The sequence below is a fragment of the Hydra vulgaris genome, chromosome 04, assembly GCF_038396675.1.
Source record: "Hydra vulgaris chromosome 04, alternate assembly HydraT2T_AEP".
In the NCBI taxonomy this organism is placed as follows: Eukaryota; Metazoa; Cnidaria; class Hydrozoa; order Anthoathecata; family Hydridae; genus Hydra; species Hydra vulgaris.
Window position 1 is genome coordinate 12,153,918 of NC_088923.1, and position 20,659 is coordinate 12,174,576.

Genomic DNA, 20,659 nt, shown 5'->3' on the forward strand with positions numbered 1-20,659 from the left:
ACAATAATATAAGTTATTTACATCAATTTGTTTTGTTTTTAGTAAAGCAGAATTCTAGTATTATGAATGTGAATATAAATAATTGTAATACAATAATATAAGTTATTTACATCAATTTGTTTTGTTTTTAGTAAAGCAGAATTCTAGTATTATGAATGTGAATATAAATAATTGTAATACAATAATATAAGTTATTTACATCAATTTGTTTTGTTTTTAGTAAAGCAGAATTCTAGTATTATGAATGTGAATATAAATAATTGTAATACAATAATATAAGTTATTTACATCAATTTGTTTTGTTTTTAGTAAAGCAGAATTCTAGTATTATGAATGTGAATATAAATAATTGTAATACAATAATATAAGTTATTTACATCAATTTGTTTTGTTTTTAGTAAAGCAGAATTCTAGTATTATGAATGTGAATATAAATAATTGTAATACAATAATATAAGTTATTTACATCAATTTGTTTTGTTTTTAGTAAAGCAGAATTCTAGTATTATGAATGTGAATATAAATAATTGTAATACAATAATATAAGTTATTTACATCAATTTGTTTTGTTTTTAGTAAAGCAGAATTCTAGTATTATGAATGTGAATATAAATAATTGTAATACAATAATATAAGTTATTTACATCAATTTGTTTTGTTTTTAGTAAAGCAGAATTCTAGTATTATGAATGTGAATATAAATAATTGTAATACAATAATATAAGTTATTTACATCAATTTGTTTTGTTTTTAGTAAAGCAGAATTCTAGTATTATGAATGTGAATATAAATAATTGTAATACAATAATATAAGTTATTTACATCAATTTGTTTTGTTTTTAGTAAAGCAGAATTCTAGTATTATGAATGTGAATATAAATAATTGTAATACAATAATATAAGTTATTTACATCAATTTGTTTTGTTTTTAGTAAAGCAGAATTTTAGTATTATGAATGTGAATATAAATAATTGTAATACAATAATATAAGTTATTTACATCAATTTGTTTTGTTTTTAGTAAAGCAGAATTCTAGTATTATGAATGTGAATATAAATAATTGTAATACAATAATATAAGTTATTTACATCAATTTGTTTTGTTTTTAGTAAAGCAGAATTCTAGTATTATGAATGTGAATATAAATAATTGTAATACAATAATATAAGTTATTTACATCAATTTGTTTTGTTTTTAGTAAAGCAGAATTCTAGTATTATGAATGTGAATATAAATAATTGTAATACAATAATATAAGTTATTTACATCAATTTGTTTTGTTTTTAGTAAAGCAGAATTCTAGTATTATGAATGTGAATATAAATAATTGTAATACAATAATATAAGTTATTTACATCAATTTGTTTTGTTTTTAGTAAAGCAGAATTCTAGTATTATGAATGTGAATATAAATAATTGTAATACAATAATATAAGTTATTTACATCAATTTGTTTTGTTTTTAGTAAAGCAGAATTCTAGTATTATGAATGTGAATATAAATAATTGTAATACAATAATATAAGTTATTTACATCAATTTGTTTTGTTTTTAGTAAAGCAGAATTCTAGTATTATGAATGTGAATATAAATAATTGTAATACAATAATATAAGTTATTTACATCAATTTGTTTTGTTTTTAGTAAAGCAGAATTCTAGTATTATGAATGTGAATATAAATAATTGTAATACAATAATATAAGTTATTTACATCAATTTGTTTTGTTTTTAGTAAAGCAGAATTCTAGTATTATGAATGTGAATATAAATAATTGTAATACAATAATATAAGTTATTTACATCAATTTGTTTTGTTTTTAGTAAAGCAGAATTCTAGTATTATGAATGTGAATATAAATAATTGTAATACAATAATATAAGTTATTTACATCAATTTGTTTTGTTTTTAGTAAAGCAGAATTCTAGTATTATGAATGTGAATATAAATAATTGTAATACAATAATATAAGTTATTTACATCAATTTGTTTTGTTTTTAGTAAAGCAGAATTCTAGTATTATGAATGTGAATATACATAATTGTAATACAATAATATAAGTTATTTACATCAATTTGTTTTGTTTTTAGTAAAGCAGAATTCTAGTATTATGAATGTGAATATAAATAATTGTAATACAATAATATAAGTTATTTACATCAATTTGTTTTGTTTTTAGTAAAGCAGAATTCTAGTATTATGAATGTGAATATAAATAATTGTAATACAATAATATAAGTTATTTACATCAATTTGTTTTGTTTTTAGTAAAGCAGAATTCTAGTATTATGAATGTGAATATAAATAATTGTAATACAATAATATAAGTTATTTACATCAATTTGTTTTGTTTTTAGTAAAGCAGAATTCTAGTATTATGAATGTGAATATAAATAATTGTAATACAATAATATAAGTTATTTACATCAATTTGTTTTGTTTTTAGTAAAGCAGAATTCTAGTATTATGAATGTGAATATAAATAATTGTAATACAATAATATAAGTTATTTACATCAATTTGTTTTGTTTTTAGTAAAGCAGAATTCTAGTATTATGAATGTGAATATAAATAATTGTAATACAATAATATAAGTTATTTACATCAATTTGTTTTGTTTTTAGTAAAGCAGAATTCTAGTATTATGAATGTGAATATAAATAATTGTAATACAATAATATAAGTTATTTACATCAATTTGTTTTGTTTTTAGTAAAGCAGAATTCTAGTATTATGAATGTGAATATACATAATTGTAATACAAAATAAGAATTAGTAAATAATAGCATTAGCAAAAAAAAAATTCAGAGCAGAAAAATTTTTCTCCTAAAATCATTGGTGAGAAATATCATGTATTATCACTGTAGCATTAATGACAATATGGTCAAGTTTGTAAAGTTTTTTATAAAATAAAAACATTATCATTGTAACAATAATGAAAAAGTCATTTTAGAAATGAACCAATAATTGCATAATAAACTGAGATGCTTTTTCAAAGGCACGGTTATTGAAAAAAAAAATTAAAAAAGTGCCAGTTAAAATGTAAATGTTTTCAATTAGATTGGACTAACTGGCTGGTTTCTTAAACAAAAAATCACTTCATTAAGAAAATGCCATTATAAAAAAAACAAAATTGATGTTCTGTAAATTTTTTTCTTTGTCAATGCTCTGTCTTCCTATTAAAGCTATTATTTAAAATTTTTCAGTTTATGATATCAAATATTTTTAAAAATACATTTAAAAATGTAAAACATTCTTTTAGATAGTGATAACTACATTTTTTTATCTTCCTCAACCATATATATAACATTAAATTACTACACCCTTTATATTCTCTCTTTATATTTACTCAACCATATACATAACATTAATTACTAACCAAAATTATTGCATGATAACTTTTAAACTATTTGATGAATTATATATTTTATATGTTATTTATATTTATTAAACAAATTATATAAATTTATATAAACTTGTCTCAATTTGAGCAAAATAAAAAATATATGATGCACAATAAAACACTCTGCTAAGAAATATTGTAATTATATAAACACTTTTATTGTGGATTCTTTAATTGTTGTAATAATTCTTAAAATTCCTGCATTCTATTACAGTAAGAAAATTTAAATGTTTTTTTATAAGCAGTAAAAACTTTTATAACTCTTTATTTATGAAATTTTCTACTGAACAAGTAATGTTGCTGATGAATAAATGAACAGCCAGTATGAAAACCTAATAAATAAATGAACAGCCAGTATGAAAACCTAAAAATACGCTTGTCTAATGAATTTTTCACAACGCGATATAAGTTTCAACCATATGATTGTAACAATTTAAACAAATAATTTTTTTATTAAAAATCAGATAGCTTGCACAAAAACCAAAAGCACTTGTAAAAGCTGTTTACAGGAGCAGCTCGCATGGCTTGCCATGTTCAGAATGAGTGCGCAAGCTGAGAGCTTTTCTCAGCTTGCCTTTACTCCCATGAAACCCTGCTTGTCAATATTTGCAATTGAAGAAAATTAATATGATATAAAGTTATATTTTTTCCCAGAATATTCCAACAAATTAGAAATTTCTAACAAATCAAATATCAAATTTAAACTACTATAATTTATTGTTCAAATTTGATTATCACGTAAGTAATCTTGTTCTAACTTTTTATTTTAATTGAAATAAGTTTTAAATTTTCAAATTCAATAATCAAGATTAGAAACTCTGAGAATTATAAACAATCCAAATATCTTGTAATTGTTTAACTTTATCAAATTATCTTCTTTATCTAATTAATAACAGAAATAAAGTTCATTACATACAACATTTTTTACTAAAAAAAAACTAAAAAAATCTCTTCAAATAAAAGTCTTTACTCTTTGTACTCTAAAATTAACCAATTATATACTATAACATTTAAGTTTAAAAAAAAAAATTTCATAAACCAATTTATGAGGTAGTTGTTGATTATAACTTAGAGCTAAATGGTAATTGGGCTTGCGCTTTGGACTTAAAGAGTTGCAACAAACAGGGCAGCAATTTAAAAAAGACTTTTTTACAAAATTGTATCCAATTAGACTCTGTCTTCTTTGATTATGAAGTACTTTTTTAAACTTTTATAAAAGTGCTTCGTATTTAAACTGTAATAAATTTAATTAATAAATTACAAAATATTTTATTTGAACTTATATGCTTATCATTTAATACAAATTGATTGTGTGCATATAAGCAGATTTAAGCATTAAACCATAAAAACTGCAAGATCAACAGGAACAATTGACTCTAAGCTAAAAAAAAATGATTACTAATACAAAGCTATCTCATGTGTTAAGAATTTGATCTAAAAGGACTCTAAAAATCATAATTAGTGTTTAAAAAGATAAAATAGTATTCAACTATTTTAGTAAACTGCCTAAATAAACCACCCTCTTGTGTTAAATACTTTTTTTTTTTTTAAATTTCAACACACAATTTTAAAAAACAATGTTCTTATGCTTTAAATTGACAAAAGTAAGGTCACATAAACAGAAATTTTTTGTTTTTTATGCTAGAATGTTTTTATTTTTAATTTTTTAAATTGTTTTACACTGTTTTTCTCATTCAATTTTATTGTTTTTATTTATTAGTTTGAAATTTTCATTTTATTGATTTATTTATGAACTGGCTCAGGGTAATGTACATGCATCGACTGACTACGGTTTAATTCTCAATGTGTGGTTTAGTTGTCAATGTGTGGCTCCCACAGTCAAGCATTGAGAAACCTGCACAACGATACATACGGTTACCATACATCAAGTCCTGGTATGGAGTTGATTTTCAGTGTTGGCTATTTGTATCGTTGTGCGGATATGTGAACCAAGTATGCGGAAAAACAAAATTCACAATTAAGACCATCAGAAAAAAGCTTTTTGGAAGAAAGTTATTTTTGTTTCAACAGGGTAATGCTTCAACAGGGTAATGCTTTGACAGGGAAATGCTTTAACAGGGTAATTTTTTAACAGGGTAATGCTTCAAGCCTCGAGGCCAAAATAGTTATAGAACACCAAAATTTTCATGAATGTTATAGAATGGTTCTCCTTAAAATCCAGATTTAAATACCTGTAAAAATTTGTTATAAGAGTTCTTCAGAATGCTGCAAAGAAACAAATCTAAAAATTTGGAGGATTTGTGGCAACGTTTGCAGTCTGCCTTGTAAACAATTTTTATTACCACAGCCCAGACCCTGGTATAGTCATATCAAGACAAGTGAAGGCTATTCATATGTCCTTCACGAGCTTGAAACTCACAAAGGACAAACAAAATCTTAATTTTCCAACGTAATTTGCATTTGTTAATGCGATTGTCGAAACACTTTACAATATTTAGTCATTTTTATAGCAATATGGTGCTATTTTATATATATATATTTTTTTGCTATTCACCTCCTCAAGGCCGAGAAGGCCACTACAGATAAGGAGGTTACTTAATAGTAGTTATAACCCTCTCTCAACTCTATAACTCTGAAACATGAACCTTGACAAACAAGGCTGTTGTGTGGAGAAACAAGTTGAGCGCTTCATCTTCAGTTAAAATTAAATATTTAAAATTTGCTAAAATATCTATAAAGGTGTTAAAATAAAAAATATAATTATTCTTGTACAAACTAATAATAATATAACTACAAAAATACAATAAAATCAATTAAAAAGTTTATCATGTCATAGTAAAGAAATAGCAGACGACAAAAGAATAGGTTAAAAAGATATGTAATATGTATAGAAAGTAGTAGCTAAACAGAAAGTGTCATGTGTACATAGTTAACCTGTTTATTCATGCCAGGTTTTAACCATTTTATGAACATGCATTCTTTAAGTTTTAACTCGAATTTGTTAGATGCCAAATCTAAAACAGAAAAACACTTATTACTTGTTTGCATAAAACAATTTTCATTAGCATGGAGATGTTTATAGATGAGACTTTTCATCCCTCTTGTAATGTTCAGATATTTGGGTCTTGAGACGGCGAGTAGTTTAGCCTATATAACAGGAGTTACATCCTGCATATGCAAATTTATACACCACCAACGATTTGAACTCTACAGGAATAGGATCTTTAGAAGAAAAGAATTTAGAAACTTTCAGTGAGGTAAGTACTAATTTAATATTTGCAGAATTGCAATATCTTTTAGCAATTGAATTCAGTCTTTTTTTAGTTGAATCAGATATTTTTCCCAAAATCAGCAGTTTAAAATAAGACAAAGATTCTTTGATTTTTGGTTGTGGTGGAGTATTTGAATTAATCTTGATTAAATAGGAAGTTCATTTTAAAAATATATATATTTTTGAAATGAACCAAGATGGGTACATGTTTCTTTGATATACTTTAAAGAGGTCATTTATGTCAGAGTAAAACCCAAGTTTAGTACTATTAAATTTAAACTCAAAAATGGAGTGAAACTATAAAAATTAGTGTGAAGACCAGAAAAGTATTTTTTATAAAAAACGGTAGTGGTAACTGAAGATTAGTTTTGTGTAGAGTTATGTCTGCTGTCTCTCCCTCTCTCCCCTCGCCCTCTCTCTCTCTCTTCATATATATAATTATATGTATTTATATTTATATATATATATATATATATATATATATATATATATATATATATATATATATATATATATATATATATATATATATATATATATATATATATATATATATATATATATATATATATATATATATATATATATATATATATATATATATATATATATATATACAAATATATTTATATATCAACCCTCAGAATTAGGAAAAATGAGGTTGACATAACTTGCTGACCTCAATATAGACATCGGCATTAGGTTGGCAAAAATAATTTGATACAAAGGTCTTACCATAAAATATAGAAATGAGGTCGGCAATTTTTTGCCGACCTCAAACACTTTTAGGTCGGCAGTTAGATCAACATTGCCGAATGCCGACACTAATTCCGAGGGTTGATATATATATATATACATATATATATACATATAAATAAATACATACATATATATATATATATATATATACACCAGATCTTTTTGGTCATCATTTCTTTCTATATACCATAACTCAAAATCTATTTATTTTACAGTAATAATTTAATAAGTTAATATTTGGTAAACAATATTAGTCAATAATATCAATTAACATAAATAAATTAATTTTTTAAATAAACAAAATGAATTTCAAAGATTGCATTTTATTGTATTATGAAATTTTAATTGATAAAAAAATAAACAAAACAAATAATTTTTTTAAAGCAATAAAAATTAAAAAAATTAAAATACTTGAACATATCTTTGAGCTGTTGTTTCTGGGGAATCTTTTGTAGGACTTTCATGATATGGTATTTCAACTAATCTACTAGATTTGTCATCTTTAATGTAACTGCTGATAGCTGAGCCATCCCTGAAAATTTAAATCAATTACAGAATAATTTACCAATATTGTCTATTTTAAAGAAAGTAGTCTGGGGTGTTCAAACATATGATAAATTTAAAAAAAAATGTATACATACTAAATAAATTTAAAATATGGCTCATTTCACATCATTTTAAACAATTTATGTTACACTGAAAATAACAAAACTTGACTGCTTAAATTCTTTCTGCAAATTAATGTTGTGAACTCTATTGTAACTTTTATCAAGAGGTTGTAAATTTAACACTTAATACAAAAATATAGAAAATTGCATCAGAAGCGACTTTTTTAAGAAAATAATATCTTGACACTCTTTTAAATTTAATTATATCAGTTATGTTACTATTTTGAGGGAGAGTTAGAAATCTAAAAATAAAAATAAAAACTTTAAAATCAGCAGAAAGAATACTAGTGAGCAAATTTTTAAAAAATTTGACAATATCTCAGGAAAAACAAAAAAGTCAAGAATAAGTCATTAGTAAATTCAATAAAACCATGTGCATGTAGCTTATCCTACATAAATTAAAAACAAAATGCTTTTAACTAAGCATCTTTTTTCATATAAAAATTAGTAAAAAAATTTACTTGAAAAATATTGCTACAAAAAAGAACTTTACAAGAAAAGACTTTTTCCTTATATACCATTTTCAAAGTTTTTCAAAGCAAAAACCATTATTAAGTTATCATGAAGCAAACTCAAATTCGGACAAAACAATAACTACAACATTGTAAGACATTAATTCATAAAACAAGTTTTTGAATAAACTCAAAAGTGTGCTTTTTTTGTAAAAGACAATATATACGATAGCAACTGATCAGATAGCACTACCTGAGAAGATGGCAATTAAAAAAAACGTATTGTCAATTTGTTTTCAAGAGCCCAAGACATCATTTTTCATCATAGGTATTAAAGGTTAGGGACAATACAATGTTGTTAGTTTTTAAAGAACAAACATTTTTCCAAATTAATAGTCCTTTTTATTCTCGTATTCCTACCATTCCAAATTTATAAATTATGAGGCCAAACAATTATTGTAAAAAAAGAAAAACTACTTGGCAACTAAATAAAAACTAATTTTATATAAAGAGGACAAATTATGCTAGCAACCTAGTACACTTTTTTTTATCCAATATTTCATGGAGCTTTTTTACACCTGGTTATCATTATTAGGTTTGAAAAAAAAATAGACAGCAAGTTAAGTCAAAGGCTAAAACAAACCATTATTTAAACTTAGTCAAAAAAGACAATATATTAACTTAACATTTTAGATGGGTCTCATTTCTTGATAAATTAAATTTGATCTGTTGTTTACATTCTTTTTTTAAAAAAGCATTTTTTTTTAAGAAAATTAGCTTCATTCAAGTGAGATATTACCAGGGTTTTTTTCTGTCACTGATATAGATATCAGTCATAAATAATTATGTAGTAACCTATATCTAAAAATGTTCAAATTAGTTTATATTGCGTTGGTCTGCAAACATATAAAACTTTTTTTTCTATATTTGCATATTTTTGTATATTTTTTGTTTTATCTACTCGACAAATAGAGCGTTTTACATTGATTTTAAAAATACATCCAAGTATATGTTTAGATCTTTTTATAACTTATTTTAGACAAATGTCATCAAAATGACATTTATTAAAAAATTTTAAATTTGTATATCTTATTTAGATTTAGTACAATGCTTCCTTTTTTATTCTCAGAGACAATCTTAAATTCTTTTAAAATTTTAAAAAAAGCTTTCTTAAAAAGCAATCAGTTTAGCAGAAAACCTTTTTTTAAAATAATAATGTATATTTTTAATATTTGTATCCTTTATTTTTATTTAATTATATTAATTTATAGTTATAATTAAAGAAACTGTATTAAAACTTGAATAACTTTTTACTGAATAACGTCACTAAAGATTAACTTCAAAAAGGAAAATCTTTTATTTTTAATAAGATAAAACTTCTTACTAACATTTTTACGTAGTACTTCATTTTGTTAGAAAGCTTTATGAAAAATTAATTGCATAACTTAAGTCACTAATTTTATAAACTTCTTACTTAAGGTAAAAATCCCATAAACTTTTTGTTAATATATATTTTAATTATAGTTGGCGAATTTAAAGCTGAATTATGCAAAAAGCAACAAAGAAACAAACAAGATTTTCAAGTTTTATTTCATTAATAAGTTACCATTTCTAATTCTCCTAATTTCTAATTTCTTTTTAATTTTTAAAAATATTTAAAGTTACTAATTTGCAATAATTTTCAAAACTATGATAAAATTTTGTATATAATTTGGCAAACTTTAGCTGGGGAATTGGATTTTTGTTAACTTTACATAGGTAATTTCAAGTATATAGGCATTTGGAAATATCGTGTATAACGGGACCCCACAGGGGTGTGTGTATATATATATATATATATATATATATATATATATATATATATATATATATATATATATATATATATATATATATATATATATATATATATATATATATATATATATATATATATATATATATATATATATATATATATATATATATATATATATATACATATATATATATATATATATATATATATATATATATATATATATATATATATATATATATATATATATATATACATATATATTAGGGTTATGACTTTTATTTAACTCCATGCTCCTGTACTGTAGTTTGATGAACTTTTACCTAAAATGCACGAAATGAACTATTATTTGCATATCTTTTGAAAAAAGTTCACCCCGCCATTGAAAAATCGATTTTGATATAAGTAATACTATGTATTCAAATGTATTTAGAATGTCATAGTCTTGTAATACAATATATTTTTAATCCAACATTGACTCAGACCATTGACCTTGCTCTTGCTCTTGCATAGAAGGAATAGATGGTGCAATTTGACATTTGTTTTTGCATGACGAATACATTTCCTTCATTACTTTAATTACACGCTCTGATCATTAATTACTTCTGGGGATAAACTGAGGTTTGTTGATGCGTTTCTCTGTGAATATTTGTAGCAATATTTACAACAACACTATTCTTTTTTCCAGTGTTAATGCTGGTGGTATCTGCAACAATCATCTGTATTGAATTCCATAGGAGAAATTCATCGAGAACTTTAGAAATTCCTTGAGCAATAGTTTTTCCCCTGCCATAGACCAAACCCAGGACATCCAATTTTATTTCTCTTTCATTTTTAAGGACAACCACTTGATAAATGATTCCGTTAATGCGCTTGCCATCAAAGTGTAAGGACCAACTTTCCATATGCAGCTTTTCAATCATTTCTTTTTTCAGCTTGATTGTCTCTTTAATTGTAGACTTGTAAATAGCTGATTGACATGGAGTTGGGATGTCAATGCCTTCACGAGCCAATTGCTTGCATATGTTAGCAGCATATGTTTGCATATGTTTGTTGATACTCTTCTGTAAGTCAAGTTGACTGCAATTTTTCTTTTACAATGTTATCTGCTTGGTGTAGGAGTAGTCTCATCTTCTTCATCGTTTTCATATTCACTGTTATCAGCCTCAGAGTCAGAGTCAGTAAAACCAGGATAGTAAGATGATGAGTTGGATGACCTATTAGAAAGTTTTTGTCTTTTAGAGGGATGTTTCATTTCTTTACTGGCTGCTTGGCCTATAGAGTACTCTGCTTCTCCTTTGCTTTCCACTTGGAGATGGTACAATTACTTGTCCTCGGAAGATAACCATGTTCCATCCACTTTAGTAAAATCAAAAATTTCATCAAGGGGTTCGTAGCTTCCCCGCTTGACACATTCATCAAAATATTTCAGTATTTTATCAAGCTTTGCTCGTATAACTTGATAAGATACATGAGAAAAATTCAGTTTATTCTTCCACAATTTAGTGACTTCTTTGGAAATTTCCACTATTCGCTCTTTTCTTCCTTTAATTTTTGCTCCAAGGAAAAGGTAGCGTCCGATAATTTGCTTTTGGAGAAGCATTCTGCACTTTTCTTCCAGTGAATATTCTTCCAAAGGGACCATTCTTCTTTGATGAGTTTTCAAATTTTACCAGATTATTGGTCCGGACATCCTTGTTCTTCTGAATGCCACTATCGCTAGGCTTGTACGCCGTCATGTGTTGCTTCTGTAATAACTATAAAATTAGATAAGCAGCTATATATACACAGTCTAAATTGCTCCAGAATGTTCTAAATTGTTCCAGAATGTTCTAAATTGTTCTAGAATATTCTAAATTGTTTTAGAATATTCTTAATTGTTCCAAACTATTCTTAATTGTTTCAGAATGTTCTAAATTGTTCCAGAATGTTCCAAAGTCATCTAAAATATTCTGGAATTTTCCAAAATGTTTTAAAGTTCTAAACACTTCTAATCTATACAAGTTTTAAATGATTTTCAGCAAAGCCATATGTATTAGTATAGCAGTAACAAGATTAAATAAATAATGATTTGTACTTTTAATTGAAGGGTGACCTTTTTTTACAACCTAGAGGAATTGAACATGTTTTCAATGTTTTCTAACAAAAGTTCATTGATTTATGACACAGGAAATTATTTTTTTTTAAAAGTCAAAAAGTCATAATCCTAATATATATATATATGTATATATGTATATATACATTAGGGTGTCCCTTATACGAGGGAATTTGTTTTTTGGATATCTAAAGGCACACCCCCTATTTCTTTTTAAACTTTCTAGACTTACTTAAATACAAAATTTCATCTTCAAAAGCTTTAACGCATACTAAGAAAACTCTGAAGATTTTGAAAACTGCCGTTTAAAAACTTTCCCATTATGCAGCTAAATCAACTGAAACATTGATATTTTATAAAATATTTATTAAAAGAATATAAAATTAAAGATCAAGAAGGATATTTTCCTTCAAGGGCCTTTTTTACAGTCTGGATACAGATTTCTTTGCTACTGCACACAGGATAGCAAAAATTACTTTTGTTCTTTCTTTGCGCTTATCAAACCATAAAAATCTTGGATAAGTTTAACTCCTTTTATGGCTGCATCATAAAGAATTTTTATTTTTGATTCTATATAGGCAACATCTTCATCTCATGTTGAAGAATCAGCAACTATCTAATGGTAAGTTCACTACAATGTTTCCCTTGGTTTGTTTATTAACTTCATCATCAAAGGGTGATAAAACTGTATATTCTTCTGACAAGTACCAAAGATGTTGACAAAACATGTTCAGGGCTGCTTTAGAGATTGATTTATCAACAGTTTTGTATATCCTTTATGCCTCTTTAAATAGCATATATCTTGATATATCGCTTTCACCACCAGATTACATCCAAGCCATGGTTTCATATATAAAACTGTAATGAATAAACAAATATCTTGAAATAAATAAGTGCTCGTTTTTACTTGGCGCTAATTTTGATCTAAGATTGCAACAAACATATCTTAAAAGAGTAAATAGCTCTAGCCATCCACCTCGCTTGATGCATTGCTCCAGCAGATCTGATTTTAATTTTTTACTCATTATTATCTTCTAAGAAAATAACAAATAGTTCAATCAGTTCTTGATAATAGTCACAAACAATAGTTTTTTTCAGGTCTTGATTATAAAATGTCAACAAATCTTCAATTATTGCATCACTAAAATGTTATTTGATGATATTGGTGTATGTTTTAATAGCAGCAAGATTATTCCAGTTGTAACTAAACTTTTTAAGCATTAAGATATCAATGCTACTTAAGATTTGAGGGATTTTTGTTTCAAACACACATTTTAAAACCAGTTCAAGGTGATGACATCAAGTAAAAAGTAGTAATTTCCTGTCTAGGTTGTTCCTTTAGGTTGATTTAACAGTTGTTCCTTTTAAGAAATTAATTTATAAAATGTAACATACTAATGATACACAATACCGCTAAAGCTACACAATAATGCTACAATTGCTTCTTTTAAATACAAATAGTTTATTTTCTATAGAAATAGTATTCAAACCATCATTAAATGCTGCAGTTCCAAATCGCTGTTTTAAAATAAAATTCAAAAACAAAAAAAAAAAACAATTTATTATGAGTAGGGCAGAGTGGTGTACTTCGGAGGTATTTTCAAACCTTTAAAAATATTTAAAAAAATACAATATGTTCTGTAATAATATATTTTCATTAACTTTATGATATTAGTTACTCTAGGATTTTTTATTAAACATCCAGACATATTTTTTCATCCCTTTTTTGAGGTTTAAAAAACAGCTTACATTACAGCCAAGGTACACTACCGGTGGTGTACCTTGAAGGTATGTATTTTGTACCTTGAAGGTAATATTGTTTTAACAGATTAAGTACTCAACATGGTAGAAGTTTGATATAAAGTTTGCTTATAGGATAATTGGACTTCACATCAGAGATAATATTAATCTATCTAGTTAGATTTATATGAACTATATATTAATTGATAACTATATTTAAATTTATAATATATAATTTCAACATAAGGTGAATATATATATATATATATATATATATATATATATATATATATATATATAATAAATTTAAACTAATTTATACTTAGAAGTGTTAAAAACTTACAAAAGAAGTAATGTTGATTAAGGAAAGAGTAATAACAAATATCTACATTAAAATTTAGTAATAGTAAGTATTTTACTTTGATTTAGCATTTGTCTACTCTACATTTAGGTAATCAAAGTTAAAGCCAAATGAGTTTTTCCAGCTGTCGTGCAGAACCTCCTGTAATAGAGGGATGTGGCAACTAAAAGACCATGTCTAATTAGATAATCAGTTTTAAAACAAAGTTTATACCTACAGTTGTAGAAAAAAAAGAATGCGCTCTAAAAAAATTACTTTTTGATACAGGAAACATACTTTTATTTTTATTGCAACAACAAATGTGTTAAGCCATGGTAAAAAACTTATTATGAGTCTTTAGAGGCCAATACATGCAACTAAAATTTCAGTTTGAATTCATCACTCAAGATGGCAGCACAATCAACGTGCCTTCAAGGTACACTCACCTCCAAGGTACACCACTCTCACCTATTATGAGCATAACAAAAGCTATTATTGTTAATGAAAAAAACAAAAAAACATAGTACCACAAAATAAAAACATTGAATGATGATATATTATTGTTATCAGTGTTTGTTGCAAAAACCATATTGGTGTTTGTAAAGACATTTGTATTTTTCCAAAGAATGCTTGAAAGCATTCTTTGGAAAAATACAAATGTCTTTACAAACACCAATATGGTTGAGACTTTGGAATTTTGCTTTTTCAAACAGTTTACTTAAGTTAGAAAGAAGAGAAATAGGTTGATAATTCGAATAGTCTAGAAGAGAACCCACTTTGTGCATAGGGATTACTTTGGCTACTTTTTACCTTAAAATCTTCTGGAAAAATACCATTTTTGAAAGAATTATTGATTATAGTATATAGAGGTTTGGAGATGTATCTGAAATACCAGCTTAAAAAAAATGAAATTAGAATTGCCAGACGCTCTTCTTTAGGACTTCTTACGCTCATTCCAGGTAATAATTTCCCATCTGAGTGAACAGCCACTACTTTTAAATTCTGATTTTAAAGATTACGATCTACTTTTCTAATCAGTGTGCAAATCCCTTGAATGTACAAATTGTTTACCAGGAAATCATCACAGCTCAGATCTAGTGCTTCTACTACAACCCAAAGTATATAGACAAAATCCCTTATGTTTAATTGACATCTATCTAAAGCTGCAACTCATTTAGGCGTGATAAAGTTCTCCTTTCCTCTTTTTGTAGTAGTTTCAGAACTTACCATTTGAGAAGGTTGATGGATAGGGTTCCTTGAGGCTTTCATCTGTGCTGTTGTGTTGATCATGATGTTCTTGCATTTGCATAAAATCTTGTGTAGTATTAGGTGACAAGGTGACAATAAACTTCTGAAACACATTTGCTTATGTCTTTTTTTTTCTTTTTTTTCTTTTCTCCATCTTGCCCTTTCTTCTTTTTCAGCTAATTTTTTTGTTTACACTCATTAAACATCCAGGACTATGGATCTCTTTGTTTTTTTTAAATTATTTTATCTCCATTTTTATCCATTCCGAAGCACCAGCATGTGCTATATCAAATAAATTATCTAAATTGTTCTGAAAGTCCTACTCAGGATGCTTGTAAACATCTTTTTTTTTTGAATTTTTGTTGAAACTTTCTCCAAGCATGGTGAAGATCTACAAGTTTTTTTTTCCAGTTATGCATAGCTCTGGTAGGGATTCTAGATTTTTCCAAAAATATAATACTCTCGCTTTGTATCTTCACAAACAGTCAATTTAACTTCGAACAATAAGAAAATATACTGCAAGAACTTGGCAGTTAGACAGTAACTTTGCGCCTTTATTTGATAATTCACACCACCAACTAAGAAAATATTTTTTAGTGCTTCTCAATTCCACTATCAACTTTAAAAAGTAAAACAAAATGCGTTAATCACAAGAATAATTGAATCAGGATTTTCTTTAAGTGCACATTTTCAATTATCAATTTTGCATCATTGTAAAAACCGCTTTGAGCATATCCGCCCTTTAAACAAATGACACAAGTAAGCACAACTACTCCACAACTTGTATGAACATAATTTGATGCAAGTTGGCAAAAGTTATCGTACTCCAAATAAGGTAAAAACTTATGTTTGCTCTTGCATTTAAAAACATGACTGAAAAAGATAAAGAAATTTGTCAAAGAGTGAAAAGTAGTTGCACAATTTTAGTTGTAAAAATGAATTTACATGGATCTTAGGATTCATGCATTTATCAACTATGAGGGAAGCCTTTTTTATTAACTTCCTTATATAATCAATTAGATTAGTCTGCATTTAATACATTTCAGGAAAGAAAAGATTTTCTTTCTTGAAAGTAAAAAAAATGAAACTACTTTACATTTCTTTAAAACAGATTTTTTTTAATTTCTAAAAATGAATAAAAGCAATTTTATAAAAATAAAAGTAAAAAAACAAATAAAAATAACTTTCTTCATATAAATTACTAAAATCTATTACAATTATTAAACTTTAAGAAGAAATATATAAATAGGAGGTGTGGAACAGACCTACTAAGACCCGTAATTATTATGAGTTGAGACAGTAAGTAATATATGTAATATATATTTTATGCCAACAATACAAAAACATTCACACAAACACTCAATAACTTAAAACAATATTAAAAATTTAACAACCTATGTTCAACGGCAACAACTAGATATCCTTCAGATGCAAGTTGAGCACAAAATTCAGTATAACAACTGCGATGTCCCATCAAACCGTGACTAAAGATAATAACTGGCAAAGTATGATTGTTAAAAACAGGTCTTAATTCCTGGTGTTTAACTAATTGCTCGTTTACAAATATTGGTAAACTAAATGATTCTAAAAACAAAAATAAATTAAAGTTTGCCTTTTTACTATTAACAACATCCACATGTACCCTAAATTTTAGTAAAAAAGATAACTGTCTAGTCATTCTTACTGGGTAGAACACCCCAAAATACTTTTTCAAATTGACTAAACTAGTATTGTTATTGGTATTTGTAGTAAATGTGCTTAATAACTGGCATTAAGTCACCTTTGCTGTTGAATTACTGTCATAAAAATTTTTTTTAAATAAGAAATATTACATTACTATTATTAGACGTATCTTTTTTGTTTTCGCCATTTTAATTGTCCTTCTTTATATTATTTTCTTCTTTGTTAACTTCATATATTGCTTTTAAAACTATGAACTTTAGAATTGAAACTTTAAATTGATATATTGCTCTAAAAACTATGAACTTTAGATGTAAATAATGCTATAACTCTTTGAATGTGGTCAACAACATGACTGTTTAGATAAGGTGACCATATTTGAAAAATACCAAACGCGTACAAGACAAATTTGGCATGTATGAATACATACATAATAGCCTGATTTAAATACTATTTCTTTACAAGAAGAACACTTTTTCAAGAGACGCCAAAAATAAAATTAAAATAAAGGCACCCAAGGGCAATTTTTTTTTAGCATCAATATTTACCTATTTTTTGATAAGATTTTGCATAAATTTAATAAATGAATAATTATATTTTTTATATTTTCAAGACGGTTTCGCCTTGCCTTTTTTTGTGTTGTGCTAGCAATTTTTGAATATATGTTTAATTTCAAATTTTTAGTCAAACAGGACAAAGCGCAGGGGAGCATGTGTCTCCCTTGCTCCTGCCCTGCCTACAGACCTGGTGTAAATGGGTTTTACTAAAAACTCATTTATTGATTGTATAATAATAAATTATAATAGCATGTGAAGAAACTAAATTATGGAAAAAATATTATACAATATTTGCATTTTTAAATCACAAATATTTTTCATAAGAATGAATTGTTTTCAGCAACATGTCATCTTTTTCAAATTTTTCTGCGAATTCTGAGCAGCTATATTTTCTTAAACTAAATTTAACAAACAGAATAGCTGCCAAAGTTTTTATTTTAAGTTGGGATTTCCCTTCCGTCCAAATATCATTGGCAATCGAAAACAATCGCTCTACGGAAGCGTTTGTACCTTGCAAACATAAAGCAGCTTCCACCAATTATAACAAATTGTTATAAAGAATGTGATTGATTTTGTAATGAGAAAAAATTTCAACCCATCCTTGTCACATTCCACAAACTGTGAGTTCCAAGAAAAAAACTTTTCCATTGTGCAACATAAGTTAGTTCTTTGAATTTCGTCGCATAATTCATGGTCATCGAATGTGATTTCTATTGATTTTTTCAAAAAAGTTATAGTTTCAATAATTTTAATCCATTCAACTTTACAGTTAAGTAAAGACCATTTAAAAACTTCAACCTGATTAAAGTGACGCGTCCACTCCTCTATATACTCTAGCCAGACACTGCAAAAAAACTACTTCTTAAGAAATTGGTAGCACTAATGCATTTAAAGAAAACTTCTGATAAAATATCTGATGTTTCTCCATTTACACAACCCATGTTAATTGCTGAATTTGCACTCCCTCTTTAACATCAAAATAACAAGCCAAAATTGGATACATTTTAACGTCCTTGTGGTTTGATGCATCAGAAAAAATTATATATACACATATGATGCTTTTAATAAAGCATTTTCTGAGTTAGTTTCACAATATTTCTTGAACACGTTTACGATTATTGTTTCGCATTTTGTATGCGCACAAGCAAATCTTGGATTATAAAATTTTCTTATAAGCTTTGATGTACAATCAGCACTTCTAAAGCAATCGTTGCGTTTGATTGTGTGGAATGCAATTGTTTCTTCTTAAATGGCTTATATTTTTTCATTTTGACCAAAGCTCTGACTCTTCATCAACTTTGTGATTTTTTTTGATGATATAAAAGCATCCGATGCCATTATATGTTTGATAAATTTACAATAATCTTCAATTGCAGACCGTCCACGACTACTAATATCAAATAGGTTTTAACAAATAGTACATTTGAGGCGCTATTTACAATAATCAGGGAAAAAAGACATTACAAGGCGAACAAAATTTGCATAAAAGAAGCAGATTTTCTTTGTCGTGGGTGAAAAATCTTTTAAAGTATTTTTTCCTTCTCTAATGGAAATTGTAAAAACTTTTTTTTTTTAATGTTTACGGGAATTTTACTCATTTTGTTTTTAACTATATTTTAGAAAATTCATTTATTAAAAGTCTTTTAAATAATGTTTTTTGAAAGAATTTTATTTACTTTTTTTTAATACATAAATGCGTACACAAACGTGTACAAACCCCAAACGCGCAAAACTACTGTCGAATGCTTACTGTACATGTTAAATGCGTATGTATGGTCACCTTAGGTTAGAGCACCCGAAAATAAATTAAATTACAATAATTCAAATTAACTGGAATAGTATTGTTATTTGTAGTTAACCTGTTTTATAACTGGCATTCATTCATCATTAAATACTTTTCATATTTTTTAAGTTATAGAATAATTTTTAAAAAAGTGTAATAGTTTGTTAACGCAAATTGTTAATAACATAAGTAAATCTTTTTACTACTCAATAATTTATAAAATATCTTTCATTTACCTTGATATTTTTTGAAGATGAACCTAAAAATTGCTAAAGATTTTTTTTCATGAAATTAAGAAAAAAATTAATAATCCTTTTTAAATTTAACTTTAAATTATAACTTAATATGTATTTGTAATAAAATAATTGCAACAAAAAAAATTAAAAAGGAACATTATTAAAACTTACTCCAAAAACTTAATAATTTTTTAGTGAAGTACCCAAAACGAAGTTCACGCACATAAGCTTCAAAGTATTGATCTTGATTTGGTTCAGGAAGCCATGTTGCTTTTTTGGAACTTTGAGATGGAGGTTCAGATGGATAAAACAGTCGCATAAGACTACCAAGATCAGAGCAAGATAAAACATCTGGATGGAAATTTTCAACAATTTTTGCAGACTTGAGCATCAAATCAAGACAACCAACATGGTGCGGACCACTATATTTTATTACCATGTTTGCTAAAATGATAAAACTCATTGTCATAATTTTATTCTAATTTTGTAAGCAATGTTCCCAGCACAACACATTGAGCCAACCTAGGGGCAATGTTGTTTTTATGTTGGCTTAATGCAATGTGCTGCTGAGGATTAGATTAAAAACACATTAGGCTATATGTTTTTTTCAAGTTAAAAGACTATAGTGGTGCAATCATTACTTAATGTAAGAAAAATAAATTTTGAAAA

At 26.0% G+C, this 20,659-nt stretch overlaps 1 protein-coding gene across 1 annotated transcript in view; it reads right to left on the reverse strand.

Annotated features, from left to right (window-relative positions):
* LOC100209329 (platelet-activating factor acetylhydrolase) overlaps nucleotides 1-20,457 on the reverse strand; it is a 70,554-nt gene extending 50,097 nt beyond the window's left edge. The window contains exons 1-3 of the mRNA XM_065795468.1: nucleotides 20,162-20,457; nucleotides 17,129-17,318; nucleotides 7,805-7,925 (exon numbers count right to left, since the gene is read on the reverse strand). Of these exons, the coding sequence (XP_065651540.1) occupies nucleotides 7,805-7,925; nucleotides 17,129-17,318; nucleotides 20,162-20,453 (603 nt within the window). The 5' untranslated portion in view covers nucleotides 20,454-20,457. The remainder of the gene's footprint in view (nucleotides 1-7,804; nucleotides 7,926-17,128; nucleotides 17,319-20,161) is intronic.
* Nucleotides 20,458-20,659: the final 202 nt, after the last annotated feature.